The 16,309-nt window shown below is 53.1% G+C and overlaps 1 protein-coding gene across 16 annotated transcripts in view; it reads left to right on the top strand.

The window, feature by feature from the left end:
• The window catches only part of PALD1 (phosphatase domain containing paladin 1), a 118,804-nt gene that overhangs the window by 40,318 nt on the left and 62,177 nt on the right, over positions 1–16,309 (top strand). For all 16 annotated transcript variants that reach the window (XR_010838941.1, XR_010838943.1, XR_010838940.1 and 13 more), the window contains exons 3-17: positions 478–580; positions 1,885–2,064; positions 3,180–3,344; positions 4,176–4,336; positions 4,534–4,609; positions 5,231–5,382; positions 5,751–5,850; positions 6,067–6,171; positions 8,090–8,185; positions 8,622–8,750; positions 9,249–9,365; positions 9,446–9,601; positions 9,903–10,085; positions 11,160–11,300; positions 11,535–11,606. Coding sequence is in view for 11 of the 16 variants with exons in the window: in XM_067025454.1 (XP_066881555.1) it covers positions 478–580; positions 1,885–2,064; positions 3,180–3,344; positions 4,176–4,336; positions 4,534–4,609; positions 5,231–5,382; positions 5,751–5,850; positions 6,067–6,171; positions 8,090–8,185; positions 8,622–8,750; positions 9,249–9,365; positions 9,446–9,601; positions 9,903–10,085; positions 11,160–11,300; positions 11,535–11,606 (1,936 nt within the window). In the remaining 5 variants the exon portion in view is untranslated. The remainder of the gene's footprint in view (positions 1–477; positions 581–1,884; positions 2,065–3,179; positions 3,345–4,175; positions 4,337–4,533; positions 4,610–5,230; positions 5,383–5,750; positions 5,851–6,066; positions 6,172–8,089; positions 8,186–8,621; positions 8,751–9,248; positions 9,366–9,445; positions 9,602–9,902; positions 10,086–11,159; positions 11,301–11,534; positions 11,607–16,309) is intronic.

The following is a 16,309-nucleotide window of genomic DNA, read 5'->3' as shown; positions in this document are numbered from 1 at the left end:
AACTTCTCTCTACACAAAAGTCCAGGAAGTACTCCAGGCTGATGTGGCTGCTCCATGATCAGTCAGGCTCCTCCTCTCTTGTTGCCCCACCATCATCAGCATCTACTTCCTGCCATCATTTCTGGGTGCTAGACAGGGAGAAGGAGGGAAGGGTAGAGGTCAAACATCTTCTCTTGAGGGGGATGGCCCAGAAGTTGCACACATCACTTCTCACATCCCATTGGCCCAAACTGAATCACATGATCACACTAACTGCAAGGGAAGCTGGGACATGTAGTCTTCAGCTGGATGTCCCAGTCACAATTCCAGGGTACTATTGCTGAGGAAGAAGGAGAGAGTGGCTACTCGGGGACAGTGGGCAGCCTCTATCATAAATGCATGGGTGGGACGGGGTGGCCCTGCCGTAGGCCTGGTGAGGGTGGAGTGGATACTGGCTGCGGAGGTTGCCTGACTCAGTCTCCATTCTGCCCCTGGCAGGTACAACTGCAAAGAGGAGTTCCAGATCCACGATGAACTGCTCAAAGCCCATTATACGCTGGGCCGGCTCTCAGATGCCACCCCAGAGCACTACCTGGTGCAGGTGAGGTTGGGCCTGTCCCTCTTTCCCCCTTGCAGCCTCTCCCACCCTCTTGTCCTCCTTCCTCACAGGCTCCCTCCCTAATCTCCTCCTGCTTTCCACACTGTCCCCCTTCTCTGCTTCACTGCCTTACCCCACCCTCTGGGGTCCTGGTCCCACTTCCTCTCGCCCCCTGGTTTCCTGGGCCCCGTTCCTCCTGCCTGTGGAGCCCCCTGCTCTTCTGTCCCCTGCCTGGCCCCAGCCTGCCCACACCTCTCTCTCAGAGCACCAGGGAGAACAGAGAAGGGAGCCTGAAGGACCTGGGACCCCAGATGGCTCCCCCCAGGCTGGGAATCTCCATCCCATTCTCTTTTGAAATTTCAGAACTTCTCTGGAATGTAGAGAAATGTAGATGTACATGTACATCTATCTATCTGTCTTTGTATCTTTTTTTTTTTTTTTTTTTGCCTTAAATATCCCCTGGAAAGTAAAGTCTATAAGGGCAGATGACTTTTCATGTGTCTTGTTCACTGCTGTAGCCCCAGGCCCTAGAACAGTGCTTGGGTATAATGTAGGTGCTCAATAAATAGTGAATGAATGAATGAATGATAATCATGATGATTAAACTGTATTTGTTGAAAGAGGGTCCGGGTAGGAGGTGGCAGTGGACGGGTAGATTGGTGAACAGGTGGATGAGATGACCTCATGGTTCCTTTTTGCCCAGGAATGTGTCTTCTGGTTCCTCCTGCTTTCACCTGATCCCTGAGTAGTGTTTTCCTCTTTTCTCTGTAGTGACTGCTTCCCCAGCTGGGGAGGGGAGAAACCTGCCCATTCCCAGAGCCGCAGGCCTCTAGGAAGTGGCTAGCAGTTTTCTCCTGGTTGGTTCTTGGTGCCCCATCTGTGACTTCCTGCTCGAGCCCCTTTTCCATGAGCTTCCTCTGGGTATGAGAGATGTTTGCTGTGTGCCTGGGGGGCTGTAGGCCGACCCTAGAGGCAGCTTTGGTCTTCTGTTTCATGTCCCTGGAGTGCCTCTCCCTGCTCTCCTTCTTCAAGGCCAGGCTCAGATGCCACTTCCTGCGTGAAGCCTTTTTGGATTCCCTCTCAGGAGGAATTGTCTTTCCTTTTCCCACACTGTAAGACACTCCTCCTGGCATCACGGATGGTCACGTGTTTTGTCTACTTTTTCCACAAGTCAGCAGACAACTTGTGGACCATGTCCCCCACCCCCTCTCCCTGCTCCCCATCCCCTGGGGCCTGGGACAGAACCCTGTTTGTAGAAGACATCCCTGAGTCATCTGAGTGACCCCCTGTGGCTCTCCCCCTGCCAGGGCCGCTACTTCCTGGTGCGGGATGTTGCAGAGAAGATGGATGTGCTGGGCACTCTGCAGAGCTGTGGGGCCCCCAACTTCCGGCAGGTGCGGGGCGGGCTCGCTGTGTTCGGCATGGGGCAGCCCAGCCTCTCAGGATTCAGGCGGGTTCTTCAGAAACTCCAGAAGGACGGACACAGGGTAAGCATGACCATTTCCCAGGCAGGGGCTAGCCCCCAAATCTGGGGAAAGGGGTTCCTGGAGGGGCAACTTCAGAGGCTGTGGAGGGGCCTGGCCATATCATAAGGAGGGTGACTGGTGACCAGGCCCAGGCCCTGCCAGGCCTTCAATGCCATTATGGTCACTGTGGTCAGCATGACTGGGAAATTCTGGGTAAATGTTTATTGCCTTGTCCTGTGTGGACATGGGAGCCTCAAGGTCAGAAGCCCCTTATACACCCCACAGGATGTTGATCACAGCTCACACTTACATCCTCATGTCAATACTGTGAGGCAGTTATTCTCCCATTTTACAGAGGAGGAAACTGAGGCCCAGAGAGGATAAATGACACAGCCCCTGAGTGGTGCCCCAAGACACAAACCTAGACCCCTGGACTCCACGTGCCTGCTTTACATGCCTCCTCTCTCCTGCCTGATGTGGAGATGGGGTTTTGAGTGTCTCCAGGACAGAGGATGAGTGGCCACTGTGATTGCAGGCTTATGGCGGGCAGCCGAGTGTGATTTGACCTGGGTTAAGATGGAGAGTCCTTAGTGAACCAGAGTGGGGGGGTGTGTGTTAGCTGATCATGGATCCCACCTTCCCAGCAAGTTCTCCAGTGTGGGGTCTGCCCACACATCTCCCTCTGTCTGCACCGTGCTCAGTGAATGAATGATTACATGGTGGTGGTGGACATTCAGTTCTTCAGCTGATGTTTATTAAGCTCTTGATTTACCTAGGGCTCTGCTCTAGGAATTGTGGGGACATGAAAATGACAAGGACATGATTCTACCCGCAAGGAACCTGTCATCCACAAAGGGAGAAAGATGTATTCATTGATAACGTTAATCCAGAGCAGGAGTTAACACCACAAGATTCAGATGAAGGGCTGTTGGCCCTGAGAGGAGGGAGGGTCAGGAGCAGGTGGCGTTGGGACTGAGCTTTGCTTCTGGAGTAGGATTCAGGTTGCCGGGGCAGAGTGGGGTGATGGGCCCGCGATGAGGTGGAGCGACTAGCTCGGAGGCCCAGAGGTGGGGCATTGGAGCAGGCGTCCACTCCGGATAGTGGTGATGGTTCCTTCCTTCTTGGGTTCCCGGCAGGAGTGCGTCATCTTCTGTGTGCGGGAGGAGCCCGTGCTGTTTCTGCGTGCTGATGAGGACTTCGTGCCCTACACGCCTCGAGACAAGCAGAGTCTACACGAGAACCTCCAGGGCCTTGGACCTGGGGTCCAGGTGGAGCGCTTGGAGCTGGCCATCCGGAAGGAGGTGAGGGCCACCGGTGTGGTGGGAGGCCGCCCTCCTGGTAGGCCTTGGACAGCTGAGTTGAGCCCCAGCCCCGCTTTGCTCTCGCTGGCACACACTCGCTCACTTCTCTGCCCTGCTTGGGTGAATGGCTGCTGCAACGCTGGCTCCAGGCAGCCAGGGGAAGGACTTCTCTTCTCGGCTCTACTTGCCTATGCCCTTTCCCCACCCTGCTTTTCTCCTCCAAACTCAGCATCATTATTTAGAAAAGGGTCTGGTGGAGGGGAAAGAGCACTAGACTAAAAGCCCCAAGACAAGTTCAGCCTCCTGTGAGCTGTGAGGCCTGGGCTGGGTCACTTCTCTCCATGGGCCTCTGTTTCTGAGGTTCCTCTGTCCTCCTCCTTCACAGCTGGGAGGTTTGTCGGGGTCTCTGAGGCTGTTGACACACCACAGAGGTGTGTAAATAGTGTGTAGGGGTCATGGCGTCCCCTACCTCCCCTGGGACATCCTGGCAGGAACGGAGGCCGCAGCTCAGGCTTTCTCCCCTCTAGCTCGCAGCTGACCGGGCTTCCTCCTGTCCTTCAGTCTGGCGGTTTGGCCAATTCCTGCTGCCCACTGGGCCAAGCCCTGCCAACCTGGCCCCAGTGTGGGCCATATCAACTCAGGCATAGGTGGCTGCCCTCGGGCCAGCGGCCACCCTGGTCCCGTCAGGGCTCTCAGGGCACAGAGAGGACCTCTGGTGTGTAGTTCTCCCTGGAGGGAGAGCAGCCTGTCCATGCCCTCTGTGTGGCTTAGGCGCTTCAGAGCTCAGCCAGCAAACTCTGCCATGACCCTCTGGCCCCCTACCTCCTCTAGATCCACGACTTTGCCCAGCTGAGCGAGAACAAGTACTGCGTGTACCACAACACTGAAGACCTGCGGGGGGAGCCCCACGCCGTGGCCGTCAGGGGCGAGGACGATGTGCACGTGACCAAGGAGGTGTACAAGCGGCCCCTCTTCCTGCGGCCCACCTATAGGTACCGAGGGCCTGCCCAGGGCCCCAGTGTGCTGGGCGTGGGTGCTCGCTGGGCCTGCTCTCCAGCCGCGGCCTCAGTCTCACCATCTGCAGGTTGGGCTGAGTTCCCCACACCTGTGTCTCCCATGGGAATATAGGGGTGAGGGGATGTCCTGGGTGTGCGGCCTGCCTGATGGGCCGCTCCCCTTCACCCGGCAGGTACCACCGTCTGCCCCTGCCAGAGCAAGGGGCCCCCCTGGAAGCCCAGTTTGATGCCTTTGTCAGTGTCCTCCGGGTAAGTGGGGGCAAGAGGGGTGGTGGGAGTACGGAGGGTGGGCAGGTGCTTGGAGAGTGGGTCTGTGTCGAGGCCCTGTCTCCATGGAGATGCTCTGGTGGGTGTGGCTTCTGGAGGAAGGCTGAGGGCGTGAGTGTGTGGGCTGTGTGTGTGTCTGGTGTGGGTGCGTATTTGTACATTCCCTAATGACAGAGCCCAGCGCTGACCGTCTGGAGGACTGGACTCTGGCTGTGGCTTGGCTGCTAACTTGCTGTGTGATCCTGGACAGATCTCCTAACTTCTAGGCCTCAAGTTCCTCATTTCTATATTGGAACTAAAAACTCTTACCTTCCAGGCTTTAGCTGATACCTCCCGAGTACCGGTGTTTCTGTCCGAACCCCCTTGGGAGGTCACCTTATTTAATTTGCCTCTCACAGGGGACTAACTGTGGCCCTGTCCCCTCTGAGTAGTTCTCACCTCCAGGGCCGCGGAAAGGAGGCAGGGCCTGTGCCCCTGGGGCAGGTGGAGCAGATCGGGCCGTGAGGCTGGGTGGCCCGTGTCATGACCCCCCAGCCCCAATTTGGTGCTCAGCTGAGGGCTTTCCGGTCACGCTGCTACCTGCTCTTCCTGGTCCTTCCCCAGGAGACGCCCAGCCTGCTGCTGCTCCGAGATGCCCACGGGCCTCCCCCGGCTCTCCTCTTCAGCTGCCAGACGGGCGTGGGCAGGTCCAACCTGGGCATGGTTCTGGGCACCCTCATCCTGCTTCACCACAGTGGGACTGCCTCGAGGCCGGAGTGAGTGGCTAGTGGGACCCAGTGCCCCAGGGGACTGTGGGGATAAGGAGAGGGGAGGGCGGGGCTGCCCCAGGGTGCCGGGGACACGTCAGAAGCCCAGAGCTACAGCTGGAAGTTGGGCAGCTGGGGTTCACTTCCCGGTTTGCCGCAGACTTCACTGGCTGACCTGGAGAAAGTCACTTGACCTTTCTGGGCCCCAGTTTCCCCTGTGGAACAAACGCCTCCTGTCTCCCCACCTGATTGGGAAGGGAAACTTGGAGCACGTAGCCCGGTGCCTCTCATCGGCCAGATGAATGGGAGGGTGTCGACAGTGGGGCGTCCTCCAGGCCTTTGGGAGCGCTGATGATGCTACTGCCCTTCCCTGTCAGGGCTGCCCCTACGAAGACCAAGCCACTGCCCATGGAGCAGCTCCAGGTGGTCCAGAGCTTTCTCCACATGGTGCCGCAGGGGAGGAGGATGGTGGAGGAGGTGAGCGAGGGGGCTGGGCAAGGGGCTGGGGGCGGGGCCGTGGAGGGGCACTCGCTCCCCTCACTGGGGGGCCTCTTCCTCCCCTGCCCCCTCCTTCCCTTCCCGGCCAGTCATTCTCTTTCCCCCTCTCTCCTCTTCTACCTCCTGCCATCCTTCCTTGGCCCTGCTCCCTCCCTGCTGCTGTCCCCTCTTCCCTGCCCTGGTCTCTGGCACCAGGTGGACAGAGCCATCACCGCCTGCGCAGAGTTGCACGACCTGAAGGAAGTAGTCTTGGAACACCAGAGGGAACTGGAAGGCAGCCCTCCGGAGACAGCGGTTCGGGTGAGGCACCAGAGAGCCGCTGCTTTTGCCTGAGGCCGGCAGCCTTGTTTGGTTGGGCCTGTTGACAGGCCCCCTTCAGACTGGCTTTTCCTAATTGCTACTTCTCCCATGAGCAGAGCAGTTTTCAGAGGAAGGAGAGATGGGGAGCTGGGCCTGCAGGAAGAGAGGAAGTTTACTTTCCCTGACCAGGACCCCTCGCTGCAGAATAAACAGGATGGAGGAAGGGGCTGTTGGCAAGGTGCTGGGGGTCTCTGGCTCCAGATACTTCCCAGGCTGCTCCCGGCTCCCCCTGCAAATAAACCCTCGCTGTTCTTTGGGAAGGCCAGGGTCTGGTCCAGCCGCTGATTCTGGAAGAGTGATGGGCTCTGGGCTGTCTCAGAAGGCCTGTCCCTGTGCTCTGGGGAGAGGAGGTTGGCTTGTTCACACATAGCGCATGGAAAGAATCTAAAGCCCGCAGAGTCTTTTTCTTCTTTAGCACTTAAAAAAGTGTTTTAAAAGCAATGTTATATTATAGGAAATTGAGAAATTAGAGAAGGAATAAAACTGCCCGTCATCCAAGCCCAGCTGCCGTGAGCATTTTGGCTGCCTTCCTTCAGTTTTCATATTTCTGATGTTCTTTTGTAGGTTGCCTAGGGCACGTTTATGTCCTGCTTATTTCATGTAACCCCATCTTTCCCATGTCATACCTGCTTGTCGTTGTTGAGGTTTACTGGCTGTGGAACCAAAGCCATTGCGAGGCTCAGCCGTCATTGGCCTGATAGGTTAGGAGCAGAGTTCTGGCCCGATTGCCTGAGTTCTGTTCCTGGCTCTGCCACCTAGAGGCGTGTGGGCCTGGGCAACCTGCTTCACTGCTCTGTGCCTCGGTTTCCCCACTCGTAAAGTGAGGCCACTAACAATAACTACCCCATAGGGTTGTTGTGAGGATTAGGTGAGCTCAGGTCATAAAGCCTCAGAAGGGAGCCTGACAGCAGGTGTTCCTCCTGGCCATCACCTGCTGTGATCTTCAGGCCCCTTCTAGTTGCACAGTGGGGTCAAAATAAGTACTTCTCATTGAACTGCTTCATGAAAATGAGGCTTTTGTGTATTTAGGAGTTTTCCCCTTATAAGGTCTAGATTAGGGGTTGACAGACGATGGCCCATGGGCCAAATCCAACCCACCACCTGTTTTGATAAATAAGTTTTGTTGGAACGAGATCTTGCCCATCCATTTATGTACCGTCTCTGGCTCTCTTATGCTACCGTGGCAGACAGTCCAACTGTTGCAAGGCAGATCGTGTAGCCCACAAGCCTAGAAAATTTACTGTCTGGCCTTTTATAGAAATAAAAAGTTTGCTGACCTCTGGCCTGGATTCCCAAAGATGGGATTCAATTTCATCCAAGGGCATGACCTTTTTTTCGGGCCTATATGAATCTCACTTGCCCTCCAGAAGGTGGTGCTGACCCAGCAAGAGAAGCTTGAGATCTGAAGGTGAAGAGAGGGACCCTTGGAATTTTCTGTGACAGCCCCCTGCCCAGAGGACGCTGGGGTGGGGAGGGTCGCAGCTGTTAAGCGAGGGCCTCTGGTTCAGGGAAGGGTGTTGATACACTTGCTGCTTCAACACGGATCGTGGGCGGCCCTGCGTGGTGGGCGGCATTGGAGCAAAGCGGCGAGGCCCAGCCTGTCTCTGGGCACAGAGCCTCACTGAGAGCTGTAGTGCCTGCTGGGGTCACCAGTAGCTCTTCCTGCATCATGGATAAACCACAGCAAATGGGATAGGGTTGGAAGAACTTCCAACCTGGCGAAACAGGGTTATGAAGGGTGGGGGTAGATTGTCTAATGGGAATTTCTGAGGCTTAACTCCTGCCCTTCTGGGGATGGGGATGGGTGGTTTAGCAGCCCCATCTTTACTGCCGGCTCTCCTTGGTCCCTTCCTCTCAGGAAAGCGGCAGCCAGCGTGGTGTCCGACAGAGGGCGCTGTGGAGCCTGGAGCGATACTTCTACCTGGTCCTGTTTAACTACTATCTCCATGAGCAGGTGGGGTGGGGAGATGAGCGGACCCATCCCCCTTTCTCCTGGGGCCCCTCCACACTCCCCACCCAGTGACTGGCATGGGGTTGATGGGGACCCCTGTGGAGCTGGGGAGGGGAGTGGGGATGTGTGTTGGTTCCAGAGGAAGGTGGGTTTGGGGGAGGCAAGGAGAGACCCAGATAGAGGGACGGTCCCTGAGCAGGTCAGGCAAAGGGAGGCCCCACGTCTCTTTCCTCTGGGCCCATCTCTGTACCCTTAGCCAGGGCATCGGGGCCTGGAGGGATCTCACTTCGGATATCCTGGTCCTCTCTCCCCAGCCCCTCATCCCTGCCCTGGGCCGTGATGGGTATCTCTTGGGGTCCCCCGACCAGAGGGCAGGCAGGGAGAGTTTGGGATGGCCACGTGCCCCTGAACTCCCGTCTCTCCCTGCCTCGGGCTGCAGTACCCGTTGGCTTTTGCCCTCAGTTTCAGCCGCTGGCTGTGTGCCCGTCCCGAACTGTACCGCCTGCCTGTGACACTAAGCTCAGCGGGGCCTGTGGCCCCTGGGTACCTCATCACCACTGGCTCCCTGGTGAGTGTGCCCGACTGGCTGGGGAAGTGGGCGTGGGTGTGGGCTGGCCCTGGGGTTGATTACAGCCTTGGTTCCTGTGGGGTTGGGCTAAGCATTGCCCTCACAGGAAGCAAAGGAAGGATGGCCTGTGGGGTGATGGGATCCTCCTGTGAACAAATGGGGCCATGCTCAGGCCCTAAGAAGCATTCGCAGCTCTGGCTACTGTTCCAGTACCCACTCCTCATTCTCAACCCCAAGCGCTCTGGGCTGGGAGTCAGGAGACCTGGTTCTGGTATCTTTGCCACCAGCCTCTCATCTTTGAGCCTCAGCTTCCTCATCCGGAGAGTGGGCACCATTGCACTTGCCCTTGCCAGAGTGGTTATGAGGCTCCAAGTGTGCAAAAGTGCTTTCTAAACTGTCAAGTGCTGGTCTCACCCCCCGCCCCCCACGCCCACCTGGGGCCAGGTTCTGAACCTCAGTCGGCCGCTGAGGGTCCCAGGCTTGCTTCTCTCCCAACAGGGGGCAGATGACCTCATCTCCCCGGACGCACTCAGCACCGTCAGAGAGATGAACGTGGCCAACTTTCGGCGGGTGCCCCGTTTGCCCATCTATGGCACGGCCCAGCCCAGTGCCAAGGTGACCAGCCAGGGGGCCCACTTGTGGGGTGAGGGGAAGGGGGGTTGAGCTCTTTCACTGATGGCCATCTGTTCCCCCAGGCCCTGGGGAGTATCCTGGCCTACCTGACCGACACCAAGAGGAAGCTGCAGCAGGTCGTGTGGGTCAACCTGAGAGAGGAGGCCGTGCTGGAGTGTGACGGGCGCACCCACAGCCTGCGGTGGCCTGGGCCCCCCATGGCCCCTAGCCAGGTGGAGGTGAGGCCCTCCTGCCTTGTACGCACCCTTGCCTTGGAGGCCTTCTGGGGACTTGGCCTGAAAAGGTCTTCAGAAGCTTCTGTGCTCCTTTTGTACAGATGAAGAAACTGAGGCCCCGAGAGGAGCAGTCTCAGGGAGTGGCTGACTCAGGACTCCCTTGCAGCCCTGGGTCTGGTTATAAATGAGAAGGGGGAGGGATGGGCCCGGAAGCCAGGACTATCTTGGCCACAGAGGCTCTGGTCTTTCAGGGCTGGCCTGGGGGTGCCACGTGGCCTGAGCCCTCCGTCCCACCCTCCCCTAGAACCTGGAGACCCAGCTGAAGGCCCACCTGAGCATGCCTCCCGCAGGCACCCAGGGCCCGCGGACCCACAGGTTCCAGACGTGCCTCACGATGCAGGAGGTCTTCAGCCAGCACCGTGGGGCCTTCCCTGGCCTCACCTACCACCGCGTCCCCATGCCAGACTTCTGCGCCCCCCGCGAGGAGGTGAGGGGGCTGTGTGGCTGAGGCCTCTGGGGAGGGAGAGGATGCCTCCCTTGGGCCTGGGCCTTGGCTGTGGCCACAGCTCCCCAGAGGGACTAAGAGCTTGTTCTGCAGGGTTTCAGATTGGCCTAGGTGGTTTATTCACATGCCTACCAAGCTTCGTGTGTGTGTGCGCACACCTGTGTGTGTGTGTATTATGTGTTGTAGGTATGTGTGGGGTGGGTGAGCATGTCTGTGTGTGTTCAGAGTGGGTGTGGTTGTGGAGTGTGTGTGTGGTGTGTCTGTGTCTATGGAGGCTGTGCTGTGCCACTTGTCTTTACTGGGGGATGTGTGGAGAGCATGTCTGGTGGGGAGCTGTGTGGTGTGGTGTGTGTAGGGGGTTTGTGGAAGAGGGTGCTGGGGAATGCTGTGTGTGACTGAGGGAGTTCTGTGTGCATGTGGTATCTGTAGGTTTATGCCTATGAATGTCTGTACGGTCTGTGGGTCTTTAAGGTTTGTGTGGTGTGTGTCCCTGGCATGTTTTGTGTAGGGGTCGCTGTGTGCCTGTGTGATGTGTCGGTTGTTTGGCTGATGCGTCTGTGTCTGTCTGTCTCTGAGACGGGTGGTGATGGGGCTTGTATTGCCCCCTCACTTTGCTCTGTGGGTCTGGCTGCCTGTAGTTTGTTGCCCCCTAGTGGTCTCACGCTGCAGTGACGGCTGAGGTTGGGACTGCCCTCAAACTGGGATGTGGGCAGGAGGGCCAGGGGTCCACGTGCAGCCCGGGGGCGCAGCACATAGAAATGTGCTTATTCTACCTGGCAGATGGTAGGCACCAGGAACCTCAGGTGTGTGCCCGTGTCTGCTCATACGTCTGGTGCCTGGTTATATGGGAGTGTGGCTGTTTACATGCATGTGGACTTATGTGTACTGCAGTGAGCTGGGTGTGTGTGCATACAAGGTTGTGAGCCTGACACAGCCAGGCTCAGAGCAAACACTCCCAGGACAGCTGCCGGGGTTGCCCTTTGGAGGGATGGGCCATCTTGGGAGTCTGTGCAGCTGGGAGCACCCACTGACTCAGACCTCGGTCTCCCTGTGCAGGATTTTGACCGGCTCCTGGGGACCCTGCAGGCTGCCCTCGCCAAGGACCCGGGTACCGGCTTCGTGTTCAGCTGCCTCAGCGGCCAGGGCCGGACCACGACCGCCATGGTGGTGGCTGTGCTTGCCTTCTGGCACATCCGAGTATGTGTGGCCTCCTGTGTGAGGACAGGGGTCTGCCCAGGCAGGGTGGGCATTTGGTCCTTGGGGACCCTGGCTGTGGCAGGAAGGTGTGGTCCCAGAGCCCCCTCTCATCAGCCCTGGGCAGACGGCGCGTGGGCTGGCAGACCCCCGGCATGGGCTCCAGCTGTGGGCAGAGCTGGGGGAGGGTGCGGTCTGGTAGCCGTGCTCCCAGTCCCAGCAGCTGTCCTCCCTTAGGGCTTCCCCGAGGTGGGCGAGGAGGAGCTCGTGAGCGTGCCGGATGCCAAGTTCACCAAGGGCGAGTTTGAGGTGAGCATGCCCCGTGGGGTCCCCAGGGAACACCTGGGGGAGGGGAGGGGTGAATCTTGCTGGCAGGTCTGGGGGAGATCTTCAAAGCTCCTCCTAAGGCCATTACCTTCTTCTACCTCATCGTATCGGTCCTTCCCTGTCCCCATTTCACAGATCAGCAAACCAGGGCACAGGGTAGCTTGGCTCTGGACCCTGGCAGATGGTGTTTGGAGAAGAGGGGGCGGATCCCCCGCACTCCTCCTGGCCCTGCTGCTGGGCTACTGGCCACCATCTTGTCTGGGTAACACTGACGAACACCTCACAGGCACCTGGGACCCAGCTGCGGTTGGTGACCCTGATGCCAGGCCCCGGACTGCCCCACCCCACCCCCATTTCAATTCAGGGCACTGGATGGACAGTGCTAACATCTCACATTTAGCCACGCATGTATTGCACCTCATGTGCCTCATGTCATTTTCCCTGACACCCTGTAAGTAGGTGGCAGTGTCCCCGTCTTATAGACGGGGCATGTGGAACTCAGAGTTGGCACGTGGCTGCCCGGTGTCGGTGTTGTGGTCGGCTCCTGCCTACCTGGCTGGCCTGGCCAGTGCCCCTCCCCTGCCCTCCCTACTGTCCTAACACCCTGGCCTCCATGCAGCTCCTCAAACTCACCAAGCGCTTTCAGCTTCTGGGCCTTTGCGTATGCTTTTCCCTAGCCCTGGACCACTTCTCTCTTCCTTCTTCTGGATGATTCACTGATTCTTTTCTTTTTAATTTTTTATTGTGGTAAAATATACATAACACAGAATTTACCATTTTAACCATTTTTCAGTGTACAGTTCTGTGGCATTAAGTACATTCACATTATTGTGCGACCATCACCACCATCTCCAGAACTTTTTCCTTAGGCCAAATTTACCCTATCCGTTAAACACTAACTCCGCATCTCCCCTCCCCCAGCCACTGGCAGCCACCATTCTACTTTGTATCTCTATGAGTTTGACTATTTTACATACCTGATATGAGGACAATCATACAGTATTTGTCCTTTTGTGACTGGCTTATTGCACTTAGCATAATAGCATCCAGTTTCATCCATGGTGTAGCATGTGTCACAACTTCCGTTTTTAAAAGGCTGAGTAGCATTCCATTGTAACTATTGACCACATTTCGTTTATCCATTCATCTGTCCATGGGCACTTAGGTTGTCTTCACCTTTGAGCTACTGTGAATCACGCTGCTGTGCACATATCTGTTTGAGTCTTTGCTTTCAATTCCAGAAGTGGAATCACTGGATCAACTGGTAATTCAGTGTTTAAATTTTGAGGAAGTGCCATATTGTTTTCCACAGCAGCTGCACCATATACATTCCTACCAGCAAAGCACAAGGGTTCCAATTCCTCCACATTCTTGCCAACATTTGTTGTTTTCTGTTTTTTTTTTTTTTAAATAGTAGGCTTCCTAGTAGGTGTGAAGTGACATCTCACTGTGGTGTTGATTTGAATTTCCCCACCAGCTAGTGATGTTGAACATTGTTTCATTTGTTTTATGGCCATTTTTGTATCTTCCTTGGAGAAATGTCTATTTGAATTCTTTGCCCATTTTTGATTTGGGTTGTTTTGTTATTGTTGAGTTGTAGGAACTCTTTATATATTCTGGGTATCATTCCCTGGTTAGATATGTAATAGTTTGGTGGGTTGCCTTTTTACTCTGTTGATAGTGTGCTTTCATGCAAAAATTTTTAATTTTGATGATATTCAATTTGTCTATTTTTTCTTCTTTCCTGTGCTTTTGGTGTCATATCCAAGAAGTCATTGCTAAATGCAATGTTATGAAGCTTTTCTTCTAAGAATTTTATGGTTTAAGCTCTTATGTTCAGGTCTTTGATCCATTTTGAATTAATTTTATTTTTTTAGTTTAATTTTATTTATTTTTTTATATAGTAGGTTCTTATTAGTTATCCATTTTATACATATTAGTGTATATATGTCAGTCCCAATCTCCCAATTCATCACATCACCACCACCACTTTCCCCCCTTGGTGTCCATATGTTTATTCTCTACATCTGTGTCTCTATGTCTGCCCTGCAAACCAGTTCATCTGTGCCATTTTTCTGGGTTCCACATCTATGCGTTAATATATGATATTTGTTTTTCTCTTTCTGACTTACTTTACTCTGTATGACAGTCTCTAGATCCATCCACGTCTCTACAAATGACCCAATTTCATTCCTTTTTATGGCTGAGTAATATTCCATTGTATATATGTACCACATCTTCTTTATCCATTCGTCTGTCGATGGGCATTTAGGTTGCTTCCATGACCTGGCTATTGTAAATAGTGGTGCAATGAACATTGGGATGCATGTGTCTTTTTGAATTATGGTTTTCTCTGGGTATATGCCCAGTAGTGGGATTGCTGGGTCATATGTTAATTCTATTTGTAGTTTTTTAAGTAACCTCCATACTATTCTCCATAGCGGCGGTATCAATTTACATTCCCACCAGCAGTGCAAGAGGGTTCCCTTTTGTCCACACCCTCTCCAGCATATGTTGTTTGTAGATTTTCTGATGATGCCCATTCTAACTGGTGTGAGATGATACCTCATTGTAGTTTTGATTTGCATTTCTCTAATAATTAGTGTTGAGCAGCTTTTCATGTGCTTCTTGGCCATCTGTATGTCTTCTTTGGAGAAATGTCTATTTAGGTCTTCTGCCCATTTTTGATTTGGGTTGTTTGTTTTGTTAATATTGAGCTGCATGAGCTGTTTATATATTTTGGAGATTAATCCTTTGTCCATTGATTCGTTTGCAAATATTTTCTCCCATTCTGAGGGTTGTCTTTTCGTCTTGTTTGCAGTTTGCTTTGCAAAAGATTTTAAGTTTCATTAGGTCCCATTTGTTTATTTTTGTTTTTATTTCCATTACTCTAGGAGGTGGATCAAAAAAGATCTTGCTGTGATTTATGTCACAGAGTGTTCTTCCTGTTTTCCTCTAAGACTTTTATAGTGTCCAGTCTTAACATTTAGGTCCATTTTGAGTTTATTTTTGTGTATGGTGTTAGGGAGTATTCTGATTTCATTCTTTTACATGTAGCTGTCCAGTTTTCCCAGCACCACTTATTAAAGAGACTGTCTTTTCTCCATTGTATATCCTTGCCTCCTTTGTCATAGATTAGTTGACCATAGGTGCATGGGTTTATCTCTGTACTTTCTATCTTGTTCCATTGATCTATAGTTCTGTTTTTGTGCCATACCATTATTGTCGTGATTACTGTAGCTTTGTAGTATAGTCTGAAGTCAGGGAGTCTGATTCCTCCAGCTCCGTTTTTTTCCCTCAAGACTGCTTTGGCTATTTGGGGTCTTTTGTGTCTTCATACAGATTTTAAGATTTTTTTGTTCTAGTTCTGTAAAAGATGCCATTGGTAATTTGATAGGGACTTGCATTGAATCTGTAGATTGCTTTGGGTAGTATAGTCATTTTCACAATATTGACTCTTCCAATCCCAAAACATGGTATATCTCTCCTTCTGTGTACACACAGAATTTCTTTCATCAGTGTCATAGATTTCTGCATACAGGTCTTTTGTCTCCTTAGGTAGATTTATTCCTAGGTATTTTATTCCTTTTGTTGCAGTGGTATATGGGAATGTTTCCTTAATTTCTCTTTCAGATTTTTAATCATTAGTGTATAGGAATGCCAGAGATTTCTGTGCATTAATTTTGTATCCTGCAGCCTTACCAAATTCATTGATTGGCTCTAGTAGTTTTCTGGTGGCATCTTTAGGATTCTCTATGTGTAGTATCATGTATCATGATACATGTAGTATCATGTCATCTGCAAACAGTGACGGTTTTACTTCTTTTCCAATTGTATTCCTTTTATTTCTTTTTCTTCTCTGATTGCCATGGCTAGGATTTCTAAAACTATGTTGAATAATAGTGGCGCGAGTGGACATCCTTGTCTTGTTCCTGATCTTAGGGGGAGATGCTTTCTGTTTTTCACCATTGAGAATGATGTTTGCTGTGGGTTTGTTGTATATGGCCTTTATTATGTTGAGGTAGGGTCCCTCTATACCCACTTTCTGGAGAGCTTTTATCATAAATGGGTGTTAAATTTTGTCAAAAGCTTTTTCTGCATCTACTAGGATGATCATATGGTTTTTGGTTTTTGTTTTTTTTTGCGGTACGCGGGCCTCTCACTGTTGTGGCCTCTCCTGTTGCGGAGCACAGGTTCCGGATGCGCGGGCTCAGTGGCCATGGCTCACGGGCCTAGCCGCTCCACGGCATGTGGGATCTTCCTGGACTGGGGCACGAACCTGTGTCCCCTGCATTGGCAGGCGGACTCTCAACCACTGCGCCAACAGGGAAGCCCGATCATATGGTTTTTATCCTTCAATTTGTTAATATGGTGTATTACATTGATTGATTTGCATATATTGAAGAATCCTTGCATCCCTGGGATAAATCCCACTTGATCATGGTGTATGATCCTTTTAATATGTTGTTGGATTCTGTTTGCTAGTATTATGTTGAGGATTTTTGCGTCTATATTCATTAGTGATATTGGTCTGTAATTTTCTTTTTTTGTAGTATCTTTGTTTGGTGTTGGTATCAGGGTGATGGTGGCCTCATAGAATGAGTTTGGGAGTTTTCCTTCCTCTGCAATTTTTTGAAGAGTTTGAGAAGGATGGGTGTTAGCGCTTCTCTAAATGTTTGACAGAA

This window comes from Kogia breviceps, chromosome 2 (genome assembly GCF_026419965.1).
Source record: "Kogia breviceps isolate mKogBre1 chromosome 2, mKogBre1 haplotype 1, whole genome shotgun sequence".
Taxonomy (NCBI): domain Eukaryota; kingdom Metazoa; phylum Chordata; class Mammalia; order Artiodactyla; family Physeteridae; genus Kogia; species Kogia breviceps.
Note: the sequence above shows the minus strand (reverse complement) of the source record. Positions and strands in the feature narration are given on the sequence as shown.